Genomic DNA, 19,871 nt, shown 5'->3' on the forward strand with positions numbered 1-19,871 from the left:
TGTGTTTGTTTTTTGAGTGCAAGGGAGAAAACCCCTGAGGACCAAGAGAAATTTGGGGCAAATTTTTTTGCTGAGAAGCAAGGCTCTACCAGGGCAGATGGAGCGACTCGTGTGGTTCCGTCATCAGGATCATGTTAGGCCTTCAGGAACAGAGTACACCTAATTCAAAACACCAAAACTGTAGAAAATCGAGGCATGTCATTCATTCAGTTTTCCCAGAGCTTGGTAATAGCGCTATCCTTCACCACTCCGCCAGGGGGCAGGAGAGATCATATTACGGCGCGGGGGGGGGTGTCTTTTTTTACAATCTCCTTCTTTTTTCCCCCAAATTGTGTTTCCCCTGGTGAAACCGAATCCTCCAGCTGTGGTGTCCCAGGCGCCGCCTCCCTCTGCGCCCCTGCCCTACCCTGAGCAGCCTGCCGCCCCGTCTGCCGCCCCAAACTATTCTTCCGGTCACCAGCGCTGAAGATGAAGGTCTGGCTGCTGCTTGGACTTCTGTTGGTACTCGAAGCTCTGGAAGATGGTGAGTGACTCTGGGCCGGATACTATCTGGCCTCTGACCGCCTTTGCCTAGGATCCCACAGCCCTCGAGTTTCTCTAGCAACAACTCCAACTTTTGGCCTTAGAGATCGGTTCTGGCGCGGGTCACCACCCGGTGCGCCTAGCCCCTCCTAGAAGGGTCCCCTTCCTTCCATCCCAACCTCCCTGGAGAGCTCTCTGGGAAGGTGGCGGTTGCTTTGAGCTTAAAAGCCCATCAGGACTTCTCTAGCCTTACCAGAAAACCGTAGGCGATCAAATCCACCATCCCCAGCCGGTGCCTGGTCCAGCCCCCTTTGTCAACGTGTCCGCCTGATGGCGCAGCTGCGGTGGATCGCTTCCACCTTCAAACCGCAGCATCATCGCCCTGGATTTCTGCTCCTGGGAGCCAGTGCCTCCTAGGCAAAGCGATTCTTGTGGAAAATGCTGTGTCCTCCTTCCCCTTGGCAGATCTGTTTGTTTGTTTTGTTTTTGCTTTTTGTATACCAACTTACTAAAATCCTGCAAGATTAGCCTAGCTCTTTAACAACAACGAAAAACTTCTGTGCTAAACCACAAAGGAATTTAAAACTACACTGAAGGGATTTTCCGTATAAACGGAGGGATAGGTGGGGGAAAAAAAGACACATATTTTTGTTCCACATAAGAGGGCCTTGCATCCCTTAATTTTTTTAAATTGCATTTATTGTATGTGTGTTTGTGTATGTTTGGACATGTGTATGCTATAGCAGACATGTGAAGATCAAAAGAGAACCTGCAGGAGTGGGTTTACTCTTTGCACTATGTGGATTCCAGGAACTGAACTCAAGCTGTCACACTTGGAGGGTTGTATTTTTACTCCAGGAGCCGTTTCACCACCTTTGTATCACTTTAGAAATGCCTTTTGAGATGTGCGCCTGCCCTAGGTCCATCCTGTTGTGTAGATGTATAATCGAAGGATCGGGGTTTAGTATTACATGTATGTGCGTGTGTGTATTGCTTTTATATGAAATGACATATATGCATATTACCGCTGATTATTTTATTTGCTCTTGTTACAGTTTGTATAGTATAACTTTCATCTGGTGACATCCTTAAAATTCCTCAGCTACTGCCACGAATTTGCTTAGTTTTGGTGGAAAAGCAGCTTTTGCTGTTATGCAACCTGCCCTTGAGCCAGCCCAACCTGGCTTACATTTGATCTACTCTTCAGTCCTGACCCATCCCTTTCCATCTTCTGAAACTACAGTCCTCTCCCCACCACCACCAAAAAACAAAAACAAAAAAACCCACCAAAACCAGACTCACCTTTGCAGAAATAGCAAGATGGTGGTGGCCCAGGCGTGAGGCTCCCTGAAGACAGAGCCTGACTTAGTAGGTATAAGCAGAGCACCCGGTGAAGAGAGAGAGCAATTCCCCCTTGCCCAGAGAAACGCTGGCATGAGCTCAGTCTGCACACCACGGTGTTAAATTGCTCCTGGCAGGTCCTTGAATTTGACTGCTCAAAGATGGAACTGCAGTATTTGGTACCATTTTTGAATAGGGCAGAAGAACAGCCAGACAAAATAACTTCAAATAGTCTGTTCACTTTGTGAATACCCATGATGCCAGTTGGAGAGGCTCAAGACGGACTTCGGCAAACACGGATCAGAGTATGTGAAGTATAACAAACGTTTGTCTAAATGAATTACCAGCTGTCTAAATAAACTGCAACTCATACTAGCAATAAACATCTATAAGACAGGCAGAGAAAGTGAAATGCAGGTCAAATACTTAGTAGTTAATAATGGATAAAACTGTGGAGTTTGCCTTTAAACTTACAGACATATACAATGAGCAGGCCATGGACAAAATGTTCAACATACCTACCAAAAAGTAAATTTACCTCATTAAGTTATTTTACTGTTTTCCTAACCCTATCCAGAATTTTTATTTGTCCGTTTTGAGTCTTGGGGTGGTAACAGGGGAAGAAGCAGGAACAACCCATGACAGTGAATGTACAAAAAGTTCCTCTAGTACGGCTCTCTGATTGGTAGGTCAGGATGTGCCATCGCTCAGCACCAACTTCAGGCACGGGCTATGACTCTAATCGTCCCTGAGCCTGTCAGTTTTGTGATCACATTTGGGAGAGAGCCTCAGAGAAAGAGCCTTTCCTGCAAGCATCCATGAGACAGGCATATGTCCTAACCAGTGACATTTTGCCTTGCCCAGTTCTAAAATTACTACATTTTGTTATTCTTCTTGATAATGAGGAGCTGGAAGACCACATAGTCTATCCATTTCAAGAAATGAAGGATTGAAAACAGTGAACAAATATACCAAGACCCCAGTCAGTGAGGCACTGACCACAGTACCTGCTCTCCAGAATTTCTTGCACTGCCATGTTCACACAAGCATAAAACTTCAATCATCTATTGACTTTTTTAATCATCTGCAGATGTATATAAATGTCAGGAGCCAGTGCTAAGGTATGCATAGTGATTTGTTAATGTGCCTTTATTTCCCTACACGATCCCCTTTATCTAATACAGCCTTCAGTTCAACACAGGTTTATTTTGTGAACACTAAAAAGATTCATCAAGACATGACAGAGGGAAACTAGGTCTCTAAGAAGATAAGGATAATGATACTGTGACCATGACCCTTCAGGAAAGGTCTTGTGTCATTTTGCTCCTCAAAAAAAAGACAGTAAGCCAGAAACCTGTCTTATATATAAATAAATAATCATAAAATACATTTTTGCTTACAAGTGCAATTAACAGGTGTTTCATAGCATGTAGGATCTTGGCCTGAGTGTTTGACAGATAAAGTTCTCTTCAGTATTTAGTGCTAATCAAGACAGAGAAAGAGCCGGCTGTCAGAGGGTTGAAGAAAGTCCAGAGGGAGGGTCCTTTCTTCCTGGTCTTCATGATCAAATAGAGGGGACAGACAACCTACAAGTGAAGACATAATTTCAGGAACTGACGAACATCATGGATCTTATTAACCAAAGCTTCTCAGCTTCCTAGAATTGCCGTGACAAAGGACAAGCTGACAATCACTCTCAAAAATTCTTGGGCATAGCATTTTCTCCAGACTTTTGGAGTGTTTGCATAATCAAGTTTCTTGGGTGTGGGTATAGAGCCTAAGCATGAAGCCCACTTATGTTTTGTGTATGTTCTACACATGTATAATCTGAAGGTGACATTAGACAATATATCTGTGCATCCACATTCTGACTGTGAACTATCACGAGGTTGGGTGTGGCTTTTTCCACTTGTGGGTATGACAATGTTTTGACCCCTTTTTTTTTTTTTTTTGTCCTCCTCCTCCGCCCACAATTAAGGATAGTTAATCTCTAGATGGAAATCTATTCTTTTACAGTTCTGGAGGTCAAAAATCTAAAATCGAGGTGTCATTAGGGCGTTGCTGCCCCAGAGAAAATGCCTTCATAAGATCCAGCAGGGGGCATTTCTTAATTAGTGATTAGTGTGGGAGGGCTGAGCTCATTGTGGGTGTGGCCACCCCTGGCCTGTTCCTCCTGTGTTCTATCTGGGAAGCAGGCTGAGAAAGTCAGCATTCCTCCATAGTCCCTGCACCAGCCCTTGCCTCCTGCCAGGCTTGAGTTTCTGCCCCGAATTCTACCAGTGATGAACTGTTACCCTAAAGTGTACATGCAACAAACCCTTTTATCCCCAGGTTGCTTTCAGTCATGGTGCTGCTTCACAACAATAGAAACTCTAAGATGGAAATTGGTGCCGGGATTGTGGAGTATGGCTGGGACAGACGTGGCCATGCTGGTTCTTTGTGGCAGGGGACAATTGTGGATGGACTTTGTAACTTTGGGCTGGAAAAGCCATTCAGTGAGGTTTGAGACCTCGGTGGGCTGTTCTGCTGGATCCTGGAAGATAAGCCTGAGAGTAGTGCGGATGGTAGAGGCCTGCCTTACAAAGTTCAAAGGAAAGCTTAAAGACTAGCAGGGCCATTTGCTGTTTTGAATTAAGAATCGTTGGTTCTGGTCAGCTGTGGTTCATAAGAAACAGCCATCTCTGAAGTAAAACCATTGCTTTATTCAAACAATTGATGCTGGTCAGCCAGAACTGAGAATTAGTGATGGGTAAGAAGAAATCAGCTTCATTGGTTTCTATCATTGTGTTCCAGAGGCAGCCAAGGTTGTTCTTTGTGCTGGCAGCTGGGCTTGGTAGTGTAGGGGCCACCCAGGTGGTACTAATTTTGAAGGCACGGAGGGCTCGGGGGAGCAGCTGAGGCTTGGCATGGTGATGCAAGCCAGGAGTCCCTGAAGAAAGCTCAGGAGAAGCTATCGGTGAAAGGGCAGCCCGATTACAGCAGGAGACCCTCCGACCCTTCAGGGACACGAGTATCACAGAAGGAGCGCTAAGGATAGGAGCAGCCATGACAAGCAATGTGCTGTGTAGAGCCTTCTGGAGGAGCCTAAGAGATTGTGAGTGAATCTCAAATATTGGACACTGATTTGTTTACACTGTTGAAGTTTGGTTTGGCTTTGTTCAGACTGTGACTCTGTGCTGGTTCTTCTCTCTTGGAAGTAAGAAAGCATTTAATTTAGTTTTTATTTTACAGGGGCCCGCAGTTGAGAGACTTTGAAATTTTAAAGAGATTTTGGAGTTTTACAGAGATTTGTATTTTAAAAGGAGAGAGAGAGACTAAACTTTTAAAGTGTTTAACTTTGTACAGGCTGTGGGACTTTAAGGTTGTAATCTGTTTTGTATTATGATATTTATTAATTATTATGAGATCTTGAGGGTGAACAAAAAATGAAAAGGTTACTTATTGTTAAATAGTGTTTGTTATATTGGTGTGTCAAGTTGACAACGGGTCAATTGTCCTGGCTAGTTTTTATGTCAACTTGACACAAGCTAGCACCATCTGAGAGGAGGGAATCCCAATTAAGAAAATGCCTCCACAGGCCCCCTTTCTCGCCAAGTTGCTTTTGATCATGGTGTTTCGTCATAGCAAGAGGGACCCTGACTAGGACACTTGGCTTAAGCGGCGTGAATCGAGTATCTGCTTTTGTTGCCACACAACTGTCTTCTGTGTATCTCTCTGTGTGCCATTTTCCTCTCTCTATGGGACTCCTCCTCTGAAGACCTCTGTTCTCATCTGAAGACATCTGTTCTCATCTCAACAGGCTAAATGATTATTATATGTAAAAATGATTATTTCCAGGCGCCCAGGACAGGACTTCAATGTATCTCCTTGGGGGACACAAATGGACAAACAGCTCAGGGTGGGATATGGGAGTGGATTGGGGGAGGGGGGCGGTTGGATGAAGAGAAGCCTGCTTGAGAAAGGGAGACAACCACCCACAGGTGCCACAAAGATGAGCCAAGGCTGCCCACCCTAAAATGTGATGCAGGAGAGTGCAGCCCCTTGAAGGCAGAGTAGGACGATCTCTCCTTCACGTTAGATGAAGAACCCGAATGGTTCTGAGTAGAGAAGAGCTGACTCACACCTTCAAAGTTAAAGGCACCAGAATGGAAGCCAAGCTATGTGCTTAGGGAGACGCTGATAGTCTAGGTGAAAGCAGGCTGGCGAGGAGTGGTGGCAGTAGATGGAGGGAAAGAGGCTGTCTTCAGTGTCTACTGGGAAGATGAAACCGAAAGGATTTGCCGCTGCTGGAATAAGTGTGGTCTAGGAGAGAAGGAAAAGGATGGAAGGAGACTGAGGTGTTTGTCCTGAGCAAGCAGGTGGAGGAAGTGTCTGCTTATAGATAAAGGGAACTCTGGGGAGAGAGGAGGTCTGGGTGGTATCCAGAGTTCAGTTTGGGACCATTAAATTTAAGATGACTGCTAGTCTTCCAAGTGACAGGGCTGAGTAGAATATTCAGAGCAGGAATTTTGAGGCAAGGGCAGGGCGGAAATGAGGCCGCTTTCAACACGCAAATCCTCTAGAGCCTCGGAACAGGCATGGCTAAGCCCTGGGGCTCAGATCAGGCATGAAAAGAAGAACGAGCTCCTGAAGAGAATGTAGAGTAGTTGGGGACTGGAAAACCCAAAACAGTAAAGTGTCTCTGTCAAGGCAAAGAGAGTAAGGTGTTTTTGTTTTTAATCACTTTGCAGCCTGATCCCACCTCCCCCCCATTCCTCCCAGTCCCACCCTAATATCCTCCCCTCTCATCTCCCCTCTCTTTCTCAGAGAAGAGGGGAAGCCCCGTGGGTACCAACCTACCCTGGCACCTCAAGTCACAGCAGGACTAAGTGCATCCTTTCCTACTGAGGCTAGACAAGGCAGCCCAGCTAGGGGAAAGAGATTCAAAGGCAGGGAAGAGAATCAGAGACAGCCCCTACTCCCATTGTTAGGGGCCCACATGAAGACCAAGCTGCACATCTGCTACATATGTGTAGGGGGCCTATGTCCAGCCTGTGCAAGCTCTTTGGTTGGTGTTTCAGTCTCTGTGAGCCCCCATGGGCCCAGGTTAGTTTACTCTGTAGGTCTTCTTGTGGTGTCCTTGACCCCTCTAGCTCCCTCAATCCTTCCACAAAACTCCCCAAGCTCAGCCTATTTTTTGACTGTGGGTCTCTGCATCTGTTTCCATCAGCTGCTGGATGAAGCCTCTCAGAAGATATTTATGCAAGGTTCCCATCTACAAGCCTACCAGAGTATCATTAATAGTGTCAGGAGTTGGCTCTCTCTCATGGGGTGGGTATCAAGTTGGGCCAGTCATTGGTTGAACATTCCCTCAATCCCTGCTCTATCTTCATCCCTACGTTTCCTGTAGGCAGGACAAACTTTTTAAAGAAACCATTAACTATGCTAATCTCTAAGTGAAGGGAGAGGCAATGATGTGGGCCAGCGAAAGTTCTGGATTAGGAGGTTCAGGATCTTGATGTCTCCCTGTCATCTTGATGGCCTGGGGTGAGCTACGTGGCATCTGGAAATTAATAAAAATAGTCTGCTTTGCCTCCGCCACCAGCGCTGATGGAGTACATGAGACAGCCACAGAATTAGAAGCACCTAGTGGACACTTGATGGGGGAGGAGGGTTGTCAGACATTGTTTTGAGCATTTAAAATATGTTGATTCAATTATCACAAAAAAAACTATGAGATGGGGGCTGGAAAGATGGATCAGCAATTAAGAGCACTTGGTGCTCTTGCAGAGGACCTAGGTTCAGTTCACAATACCCATGTGATGGCGAACAGCCTTCTATACCTCCAGTTCCAGGAGGTACCATCTCCTCTTCTGGCCTCCACAGGGACCAGGCATGCAATGCATTTGTACACATTGAATAAGAACAAACATTTTTAAGTCCATGAATGGTTATCTCCATGCCCCCTCTCCATCCTCTTGCTCAACCTAAACACTAGGATTACATGCCAGCTTTTATGTAGTTGCTGGGGATTGAACTCATGTCTTCATGGTTTTCTTGCAGGTATTCTACCAGCTGAGACATTTTCCCAGTGCTACAGCTGAGTTTTACACATAAAGCTTTAGGCTGGCATATGTTTCCTATGCCTTTTTAAAAGACAGGATTGTAGACAGCCCTAGTTGATCTTTGAATCTGAGGAGAACTGAGGAGAACTTAGAATTTCTGATTCTCCTTCCTCTACATCCCAAGTGTTTGGGTTACAGACATGTACCACAATGTCCTGCCTTACACAGTACTAGGAATTGAACCAAGGCTCTGTTATATACTAAACACATACTATTACCAACTGTGCTATCTCACCAGCCCTATAAGCTTTGTATTCTGTAACCCCAACAAATGTAGCACCCACTCCACATTCCCATTTTGACAGGTTTTAAGTCACATGAACACATTTCTAGAGCTCCTTGTGTCTCTCATCCTTAGAGACTGAATTATACGTCCCTGCATTTCAAGAGTCCCCTTAGGCTGAGCACCAGACAAAGTCTCTGAGGGTTTTCAGTGCAGCCCTCCAAGGTGACCACCATTGTGAGACAGAGTGTGAACTAAAGAAAAATGTGCCGGGTTTATAAGGGCAAATTTTAGTTGCTATTTTGCCAATTTTGAATGATATCTTTGAAACTGAAATGTACTTCTTTTTTTTTTAATTATTGCCTTGAAGCTAAAGAATATATAAAGAAAAATGATTGCTTCATGGCTTACAATTATGGCTGAAAAGGATTTGAACATAAACCAGGAGTAAGCATAGAAGTCACCTGCTGCGGGCTTCTTATGCTTTGGGAAGGCATTCATTGATTTCCTCTCACACCTTTGCAGTTGCTGGTCAACACCCTTCTAAGAACAAGCGTCCAAAGGAGCAAGGAGAAAACAGAATCAAACCGACCAACAAAAAGGCCAAGCCCAAGACTCCTAAAATAAAGGACAGGGACTCCGCTGACCCGACGGCAAAGAGCCAGTCCGTCATGATGCAAGCAGTGGACGGCAGTCGCTTCCAGAAGCCTGCTGCCACCGTGAGTCTGATGGCAGGGCAAACTCTAGAGCTCCGGTGTAAGGGAAGCAGAGTGGAGTGGAGTTACCCCACCTACCTGGACACCTTCAAGGACCCCCGCCTCAGGTGAGCACTGTTGGCTTCTTTTTCAACCGTGTCCGGCCAAGGGTTTGCCTTTTCTTCCCTCACCAGATGCTGTCTTCCCTCTGACATCCACCATCACACACCACATGACTATCAAAGAGAATGGGTGTCGTCACTGTCACCCTCCTAGGAAACCAGCACTGTGAGAGATGGAACGTGAACAAAAGAATAATGTCCCGGTTTCATTTTGTCTTTTAAAGGGAATTTTTTTTTTTTGCCTTTTATTGAAAGTAGATTATTTTCTCACATAATATAACCATATTGTGGCTTCCCTCTGCTCACTTCCAGTTTCTCCCCCATTCCCTCTGCCGTCTGAATCCACTGTTTTTCTGTATCTCATTGGAAACTAACAGGCTTCTGAGAGGTGATAATAAAACATAACAAAATAAAAGATAAAATGAATAAAGGTCACCTCAGAGCTAGACAAGACAAATTAACAGAAGGAAAAGAGCTCAAGAAAAGGCAGAAGAATCAGAGACCCACTCATTTGCACACACAGGAATCCCATAAAACAGAAATTAGTGAATTCTTCCCACAATTAAAAAATTGTCACCCATCCCACAACTTTCCTTGGGGAAAAAAAGTTTTCTAGGAAATCATACGACAAAAAAGAATAGGAAGCCAAACCTTTGCAGGAAAACATAATGGACAAAAATGAATATTTAAGAATTCATTTGGTGAAAAAATAATATATTCAATGTTTCATGTTCTTTTAAACAGTCATAGGGAAAACCAAAATGGGAAAATGGGTTCCTATAAGCAAACTGCCTAGAGACCAATTTTAATTGCTTTGAAACCTTTCAATTGTGTCTGATTCATTTTACTTTTATGAATATATGATTGGTACAAAGACCAAAGATTCCTTCTGTCCTCTGGGGGCAGAGCTTCTTCAGGAGTAGTGGTTAAGATGATGGAAGGTAAAAAGCTGGTGCTCAGTAGTAGAGATCTTTTCTAGTGTATGCCAGGTCCTAGGGTTCAGAGAGAGAGAGAGAGAGAGAGAGAGAGAGAGAGAGAGAGAGAGAGAGAGAGAAAGAGAGAGATGTGAAGAGCAAGAATGGAGAGTCTACTTCAGATGGTACTGAGAAAGCCCTGAGTACAGGTATACTGTGTGGGAATGTGTTTGGGATTAAAACTCTATGTATCTTGGAGGAAGTCACCTAAATTATTTGGGTCTTGGTTTCCTTGGGCAGAAAATGAAGGGTATATGATGTCATGATTTTAATAATATGTATGATAGCTATTCTTGGTTGTCAACTTGACTACATCTGGAATTAACCAAAACCCAAGTAGCTGGGTCCACCTGCGAGGGATTTTCCTCTTAGATTCATTCTGTAAGGTCTTGTCCTGTAGAGGACACTGACTGATTGAAATGTTGCCACAAGAAGTGGTTCTGAAGCAACAGAAGTATAAGAATTAATTGTCCTGAGCAGGTCCTGAAGGCATAAGCAAGCTACATGGAGAAGTTGCCCACATGCCTATCTATGGTTTCTACTCCCATTGGAATGCTGTCCACGGCTAGGCATGCATTTAGAGTGTATAGGGTGTTGCCTGTGATTGGTTGACTGAGGGGAAAGGCTGGGGACTGGTTTACTCATGGTTCTGCAAGTTACACAGGCACCAGCCAGAAGTAAACAGACACAGCATTACAACAGCCCCTCTCTGGGACAGCCCTGAAAGGCACCAGTGAACTTTCCCCGCTTCACAGTGGACAGACCTTCAGGCAGTTCACACGTACATGTATTTGGGAGGAGAAATGGCCAGATGAGCAGCTGTTCACTGTCATGGGCTATAGCCATGACTAGTTGCCTGGTCAGGGGGCTTGGAAAGATCATGACTGTAAAGCTGGTGAGAAAAGCATTTGGAGAAGACATATGTGGACAGATCTCTCCAAATGGGTGAAGGATGTGAAGCTATTTGTGTCCCATATAAATGCTCATCCAAAGGTGACTTCAACAGAGGAGAATATCAGTAATCCAGTATACTGAATGGCCTACTCTGTGGCCAGTCAGCCTCTTTTCCCAGCCATCCCGTTATTGTCTACTGGGCCCATGAACAAAGTGGCCATGGCAGCAGAGATGGAGGTTAGGTTACTGTTACACAAGGGCTCAACTACACAGACTTCTGCTCACCAAGGCTGACATGGCTACAGCTGCTGCTGAGTGCCAGAATGGCTAAAAGCCCCAGATACAGCACCATTCCTTGGGGGCCACCAGCCAGCGGGTTGACTACATTGGGCCACTTTCTCCATGGAAAAGAGAGTGGATACTTATTCTGGTTATGAATTTGCGTTTCCTGCATGTAATGCTTCTGCCAAGACTACCATGTGGACTTACAGAACACTTTATTCGCAAGATAGTATTCCACACGGCATGGCTTGTGACCAAGGAACTCACTTCACAGCCAGAGACAGGTGACAGTGGGCCCACGGTCATGGAGTTATAAATACCAGCTAAGGCCACGTGACCAGTTGCAGAAATGAGGATTATAATTGACATGAGTGTTTCTGTCGTTATTTCTCAAGAATGTGTTTGCACAGATACATTCACAGAGGTCTCACCGTGCTCCCCGTCAACCTGAAGCAGCTGGCCTGACAAAAAGATGAAATGGCCTTTTGAAGACAACGTTACAACATTCATTAGTTGGCCGCAGCCTGTAGGGTTCTTCGGAAGGTGGAAATGCTTTGACTCTACATCCAGTACGTGTTAAGTTTCTCCAATAGGCAGGATCCACAAGTCCAGGAATCACGGGTGCAAAGGGGGACTAGTTCTACTCACCCTCACCCTAGTGACCCATTAGGAAAAATTTTACTTCCTGTTTCTGTGATCTCGAGTTCTGCCAGCCTAGAAATTTTAGTTACCAGAGACGGGGAGCACTGATGGGAACCACAGCAAACATTCTATTCAATTGAAATCTCTGACTTCCCCCTGGCCACTTTGGGTTTCTGATGCCCTTCAGCTAACAGGAATAACGGTGTCAGGAGAGGTGACTGATCCGGATTACTTTGGAGAGACTGGTTTGCTTCTTCACAGTTGGAGGTAAGAAAGCTTATGTCTGGAGGGGGGAGATCCTTTAGCATGTCCCTCGGTGCTACTGTGCCCTGTGATTAAAGTCCGTGAGAAACTACAACAGCCTAACCCAGGCAGGGAGACAAAGGGCACAGACCCTTTGGGAATGAAGTTATGGGTCACTCCTCCAGGGGAAAAAATAATAATAATCCAAGACCTGCTAAGGTGATAACTGAAGGTGAAGGAAATACAGAATGAGTAGTAGAAGAAGGTAATTATACATTCCAGCTAAGGCCACATGACTAGCTGCAGAAATGAGGATTATAATTGACATGAGTGTTTTGTCATATTTTTTGAGAATGCATTTATGAAGACACTTGTGTTTTCTCGCCTCTGTTCCTTTAGCATGTAATGTACCGTCAATTAGGAGAATACCAGTGGTTATCATATTTAAATTGAAGATACTAAAAGAATGTCCCTCTATGACATTTAGAATGACTTCCATTCTAAAATTTATAATGTGTTTGCTGCTCTGTGGGGAATAGTATATCATGTTAGGCACAATATAACATTCGAGTGCATTAAACATATAATGCATTTCCGTTGTACGTGCAGTAGTTGTATCATGTTAGGCGTGATTATGACCTGGCTATTGTTTCGTTTGGAAATTAAGTATGACATAGGATGCGATGGTGTGTCAGGTTGACGGGGGGTGGAGTTGTGATGGCTGTTCTTGGTTGTCAACTACATCTGGAATTAACTGAAACCCAAGCCACTGGATACAGCAGTTGATTTAATTTTGCTTAATTAAATCATTTGAAGTAGGAAGACACACCCTGATTCTGGGTCTCCCGAGGTGGGAAGATCCACCTTTAATTTAAACCGCAGCTTCTGCTGGTGGCCCTTACAAAGAACACGGGAGAAAGACGCTTGCTCTCTCTTTGCCTACTTGATGCTGCTCCCACTCTTACTGGCAAGTCCATTCTTTTACTGGCATTAGAGCCTACTTCTGTGGGATTCCGCTATAGGCCAGCTAAGACATCCATCCTCCTGGACTGAACAACACTGGGTTCTTTGACCTTCAGTAGGTAGACAGCCATTGTTGTGCCAGCTGGACCACAGTCTGTAAGCCATTCTAATAAATCCCATACATAATATATACATATAATGCACATATAATAACATACTACTATATTTTATATAATATACGTATACAATGTAGTATTATATGTATATTCATTTTATAAGTTCTGTTCCTCCAGAGAATTCTGACTAATACAGTCTGTCAAGTCTTATTTTCTATGATTCTCAGTGGGGAAGTATAGGGTGCTACCTTTTAGGGGTGACAAGAGTGGGAAGAGGGATGTGGGAGGCAGGCATGGCATCTTAAACTCTGCATGTCATTTTTCCACATGAACTCCACCTTTTCAAGAAACCCACCAGCCTCTCAGGAGCTCAAACAGAAAAAGTAGGCGTCACCTTCCCCTCTGTCCTCTCTGCCCTGCCCCGAGCCAATCAATCACCAGACTAAATATCTTCAGAGCCACAATCGACAGCAGCCAGACCATGCCTGGGCCTCTTCCAGTTTCCTTCTAGTAATGCTGAGGAGGGCAGAGCTGTGCCTCCCGTGCTTGACATTTGGAAGATTTCCACGGTGGGCAGAGGTCAACCTTCTCCCAGCACAGATGAGCCCTCTCTGATGTGCACCATCAGCAGAGGCCTCTGATGCCTACAGGAGGGAATCGCATCACCTTGATGTTTGCCTCTTTTACATCCACATCCAGTCAATGGTCTTGTCTCTTACTGGAGATGGAGAAGGGCTTCGTTCCTGGTGTTCTCTTGTGCCCAGTACAGTGCCTCCTGGTAAATGCAGGTCTTCAGAGAGTAAGAAATACTGGAGACAGAGAGACAGAGCTGAGAGCAGGTCTAGAGTTAGGCCACCATGATCAATGTGACCTGGGGGAAAAAAGTTCATTGAGCTTTAATTATTTTTTTTTAAAAAAACTTTATTTATTCGCTTGTTTGTTCATGCATGACTATACATAAAGGCCAGAAAGGGGCATCCGGTCCCTCAGAGCTGTAGGTTATAGGTTTTTATGGGATGCCTGGTTTCTTACATGGGCACTGGGATTTGAACTCCTGTCCTCACGGTTGTGCAGCAAGCACCCCTAACCAACCCCAACACTGAATTTTCAAGCTGAAAAAAAAAAAAAAAAACCTTTAATGTTGATTTTACCATCCCCCCTTTTCCTTGCCTGCTGTTTTTGGGAAGAGAGTTGAGACAGGGACTTACTTTGTAATCTCAAGTTGTTCTCACACTTACTGCAATCCTCCTGCCTCAGTGGCCTAAGTACTGAGGATACCAGGTCTGGGCCGCCATGCTTAGCTTCTGTTGTTTTTAAAATCTGTATTCTCTATTTTTATTTTTATTATTTGATGTGTATGGGGCTTTGCCTTGTGCCTGCAGAGGTCAGAAGAGGGCAGAAAATGCCCCTGCCATTGGAGTGAGCTGCCATGTAGGTACTGAGAACTGAGTCCTGGTCCTCTGGCAGACACCCAGGGCTGTTGGCCACTAAGCCCCGTTGTTTGCTTTGACACATAATGACCGTGTATATTAGTGGAGGTGCAGTGGAATGATTTATACGTGCACACAATATGTATAAATAGAATCAGACTATTTAGCCTCCTATATATATATATATATATATATATATATATATTTCTTTGTGGCGAGGACATTTAAAATGGTCTCTTCTACCTGTTGTGAAATACCCAACCCAATGTCATTAACCATAGACACCCTACCAAGCAATACACAAGGAGAACCCAACTCCCCTGCCTAATGGGAACTTTGAATCCACTGACCCCCTTTCCCTTTCTCCTGGCCCTTTCAGCATCTAGTAACCACCCCGATAAGGCACATGACTCACAAAGATAGATGGCTGGTGAAGCTGAGCCGCAGAATGATTCCTAGAATTTGGGCTGGTCCCTGAGTTATGGTGAGCTGCCACCTTCCTCCCTAGTAGGTTCAGAGGAATAAACTCTCAGCCTGAGGAAGACAGTTTCAGGAAAGATATACTTGCTACAGTCTAAGACAGACTTCATAAAATACATCTAGTTTCGAGTTTTAGATTGAAAACAAGAGGGATATTTTTGTACTTCCCGGGAGAGTTTCAAAGTGACTCATTTCCAAAACATGTCATAATCAGAGTGGCCATGAGGTGGCAGGCTTTACCAGCGTTACAATTGTCTATGGGGAAAGGGAGGGAGGGAGAGAGAGAGAGAGAGAGAGAGAGAGAGAGAGAGAGAGAGAGAGAGAGAGAGAAAGACAGAGAGAGAGAGAGACATTGGATCATTCCCAACTGCATAGACATCCCATCTCTGAGATGTGAAAGAGGGGGTACTTGAAAAAAAAAAACAAAACCCGGTGTTGGTTGCCGGTTACTGATCTCTCTGCACCCTCCTCTTTTTCCAATGCTTTTTAAAGGCCTCTACTAGCATGTAAGGAAGTCTGGTGGAGACTGTGGTCGTGGAGCTTACCATCTTAGAGGAAAATGGACATTGAATAAGCAGTTTAATTACAGCGGCTGTGAGCAGTGCTAACGGAAATCAGGAGGTGAAAACTCAAGCTGATAGCTGAAAATTGAGTGAGTTAACCAGGTAAAGGAGGGTGGAGGAGAAGGTAAAAAAGTTCTAGGAAGAGAAACAGTGCCTGTAGCTGTGAGGGAGTATGTGGAAGGAAAGGTGGTCAGAGGCAATGGAGCCTGGGGCTATGCCAGGAGGAAGCAGGGAGCAAGCATACCATGGCAGCCTTTCTCAGCCATTTGGAGAAATTTAGAGTGACATCTAAAGTGATTATGAGCCTTACTAAGTGTATACACACGTGTGTGTGTGTGTGTTTGTATACACCTGCAGGGCCTATGCCTTTAGTTCAAGCACTGTGGAGGCAGAGACAGGCAGGGCCCTGTGATTTCAAGACCAGCCTGGTTTACATTTCCAGCTCTGAACAAAGTGATATCCTGTCTCCAAAATTTAAAAAAAAAAAAAAAGCCAGGCAGTGGTGTCACAGGCCTCAGCACTCTGGAGGCAAAGGCAGGGCAGACCTCTGAGTTTGAAGCCAGCCAGGTCCTCAGAGCAACTTCTAGGAATAGCCAGGGATACACAGAAAAACAACAACAACAAAAACACTTGTCTTGAGAACAAACAGAAGAAGAAAAAGAACAAGGAAGGAAGGTAGGAAGGTAGAGAGGGAAATAATTTAACTTTTATTTAGTTGACACAGTGAAGCACTGTAGTGTGGGACTGTTCCAGATCATATGATAAACCCCTACTGATGCACCAGCCTGGCCCATTTCCATCCATTCTGCAAACATCTCTTCCCTCAGTTTCGCCGTCCACACACTTCAGGTGGAGAGAACAGAGGAATTCTCAGCACTGTGCAGAAAACAAAGTAAGGAATTTGGAATGTGTGACCCAGCCAAAGGGTTAACTAAATCGATGCTGGAAGGAAGGAGGTGTGAGCTAGCTGTGCAACCTCACGGTGAGGGGACAATTTTTAAACATCTTGGCTGACAGGGTGATGTACCCTAGGCCTCTCCATAGGGGGCAAAAAAGATAATAAAGGTCTAGACATTATCTTTCAGGATGTGTCTGTGGTGTTTGGTGTGGGGTGTTAGCATTTTTCAGTCAAGCCCTGGAAGCTGGGAGTCGTGGGCAGGGCTCAGCTCTCTTTGATGGCTGGTTCCTCTGAGAACAATAAATAGCTTCTCAGAGACGAGAAGGCATCCGTATTTCCACTTGGCTGCCTTTTTGCAACAGCTCACTCCACCCACAGACTACACAAAGGAGGGTGGGCCAGGAAAGCAGACAGTGGGATGCAGGCCAGTCAGCTAAGCGACTGTCTCCCCAGCGCACACCAGGAAAGGAATCCATCCTAAATGTGTTTTTAAAGAAAGGAATGTTGAAAGAGCATTTCTGACCAGAAAGAAGAAACTGCATAATATGAACGCCCGCTGGATTGTGGGGAGCCAGGGAAGCTCGCTCTTCCCCATCTGCCTCATACACAACACAGCATTTATCGCTTCACCTCCTTACACTTAAGAAAATTCATTTTGTTAGGTGGATGTATTTGCAGTTCGAACTCCTTTTCTCTCAAAGCTGGGTTTTTCTTGGCAAAGCAAATAAAGTGATTGATGTAGGTTCCACTTCTCTTTCTCCTTATGTGGAGCTGCAGGTTGACATGGTGTACAGAGGTCCTCCTGGTTAGCAGCTTGCCACAGCCTAGAGTCACCTGACAGGAAAGCCTCCAGTCAGGAATGGCCTAGACCAGAAAGCCCCATGGGCATTTCTGAGAGAAGATCGTCTTGACTTTGAACTGATACAGAAGCACCATCCTCAGGACAACAGGGATGGTCAGAGGCTGTGTAAGAAAAGGTGCTCCCTGCCAGAGAGGTCCAGCAAGCAGTGTCCCCCCTCCGTTTCTGCTTCAGGTGACTGCCCTGGCTTCTCTGGACGGTAGACTAACCTAGGGGCTGAAGTAAGGCCTTTCCCACCTGACGCTGCTCTGGGTCGCAGTGTTTTATCACGGGAACCGAGAGCAAAGCAGAGCGAGAGCAAGCAGAAAGTGTTCTCGAGGGCGGGTGTGTAGCTGGGCGGTAGAGTGCTTTGCCTAGTGTACGCAAGGAGCTGGATTTAGTCCTCGGCGGGGCGAGAAAACAAAAGTCTGTGCTGTAGCCAACCTCTGATACCTATCTTCAAGTGAATTTCCACCCTGGAAATTAAAAATAAAGAACTTGCCCCACCCTGAAGGTAGGACATTTTATGGCACCAGAACAGGCCTACACGTCTCTACACGTCCCTAGAGATAGACTAGTAGAGAGGCAGGGTACAAGTCTTCCCGGGTGGTACTGAATGTTCTGACAGCGTCTATGGTGCGGAAAAATCACAGCTATGTTCCTTTTGGGGCATGGGTGGGGGAGGGTAAGAATAGAGCCAGTCTCCTCTCCTGTTATCGGCACAGAATGAGGTCATGTGTGTGAAGCACTCGGCATATGTAATAAGCCTCTGGGTGAAGCTCAGCTATTTTTATTCATTCTGTCGTATGCCCAGGAGGCAAAGCACAGGAAAACGGCCAGTCTGCCAGGACTTTGTTTTCAGGAAAAGGCTTCAGACTCTTATCTCAGTCTAGATGTCCTCACACTATAGTTTGGGGCTGGAGTATCACCCAAGGCTTGGTGTCCAGCCCAAATCACAACCGGGACCTTCAGAAGTGGGGCCTAGTGAAAGGAAATGAGGTTGTTAGAAATGTGTCTTTGCGGCTAGAGAGATGGCTCAGTGGTTAAGAGCACTGTCTGCTCTTCCAAAGGACGGGGTTCAATTCCCAGCATCCACAGGGCAGCTCACAACTGTCTGTAATGCCAGTTCCAAGGGATCTGACACCTTCACGCTAATGCACATAAAACAAAATAAAATTAATTATTTTTTTAATTAAAAAAAGAAATGTGTCTTTGAAGGTCTGTTGAGACTGTAGTCCCTTCCTCTCTCTTCTCCCCAGACTATCTTCCGCTGCATGTGTGTCTCCTCCCTGTCTCTCTGTCTCTTTCTGTCTCTGTCTCTTTCTGTCTCTGTCTCTCTCAGCTTCTTAGATTCCATGAAGTAATTTTTTTTCCATGTATTCCCACTATGGACCGAATAACACTAACCTGTGAGTCAAGATACACTTTTCCTGATGAGAAGTTGATTCTTGTGGACATTTTGCTGAAGTTAGGGAAGGCTGATCAGCACAGTCCACAGCACGGCTGAGTGCAGAATGATGTATGCCAACTGCCCTGGGGTACTGTGAGGTTCAGTAATCTAATCCCCCTCCCCCACACACACACACATACATACACCATCTACTTTTGAAGGAAGAAGGAAATGTTTTCTGCTAACTTTTATTTTAAAAGAATGCTGGACAAATCCTCTCGTATCTTGAACAGTTTTTATGTGATTTTCCCAGATGTGCTACACGGCATTAAAATACAAAGTTACGGCAGCAGTAAAGTCAAGCCCATGGGCCAAGTCAAAGACTGGCTGGGAATATCACAAAATTTTTGCAGACGATCGTCTTGGAGACTGCTGCTCAATGGAAAACGGTTTAGAGTGTCACTGAGTGACCGCATACTTTCCTTCTTCGATCCTGCCTTAACAACTATGTCTGCATGTGGCTGAGGTCTGGGGTTTTATTTGCAAAAATGAAAATTGATGTTATTGAGGTGTGAGCACTTTTGCCAAGTATTTCAACGTCTGAAGCCTAAGTAAAGCCATTTAGAAGGTTTGTCAGATGAGGAAGGCAGGAAAAGGCGAATAAAGGGTAAGTTATAAAATGGAGGATTGTATGTCCCGTGGTAAATAACTGTTCAGAACGACATGCCATGAAAAGTGGGTAAAACAAGTCGTCACAGTTTTGCTTTTGTTGTCCCCCCCCAATAACAACAAAAACAGAACCAGCTGCAGCCAGAAACAGCTTATGAACTAAATGTCATAAGCTACATACCAGACACAGAATTTCAGAAGAGCAATATGAGTGTGTGAGGCCACTGGGGAACCTCTTTTCCCATCAGCCACAGCGGCCAGAGGAAGACTGATTCGGGGAGTGAAGGATGCCTGAACTGTAGATGAGGTCTTGAAAATAAGACAGAGAGAAGAAGGAGGTAAGCGGAGTTCACAATATGCAGCCAGTCGGGAGATTTATCTGGCCTGGACTCTCCATTTCACAAATGACTAGTTCCAACCCACAAGGGGTTAAGAAGCTGGCTCAAGTTTACAGCTGTCGGCAGCCACAAGATTGTACTCAT

General features: G+C 45.1%; 1 protein-coding gene across 1 annotated transcript in view; it reads left to right on the top strand.

Annotated features, from left to right (window-relative positions):
• The first annotated feature begins 301 nt into the window (after window positions 1-301).
• Window positions 302-19,871, top strand: part of Pdgfrl (platelet derived growth factor receptor like) — a 42,467-nt gene continuing 22,897 nt past the window's right edge. The window contains exons 1-2 of the mRNA XM_060381643.1: window positions 302-523; window positions 8,716-9,013. Of these exons, the coding sequence (XP_060237626.1) occupies window positions 469-523; window positions 8,716-9,013 (353 nt within the window). The 5' untranslated portion in view covers window positions 302-468. The remainder of the gene's footprint in view (window positions 524-8,715; window positions 9,014-19,871) is intronic.

This window comes from Meriones unguiculatus, chromosome 4 (assembly GCF_030254825.1).
Source record: "Meriones unguiculatus strain TT.TT164.6M chromosome 4, Bangor_MerUng_6.1, whole genome shotgun sequence".
Taxonomy (NCBI): Eukaryota; Metazoa; Chordata; class Mammalia; order Rodentia; family Muridae; genus Meriones; species Meriones unguiculatus.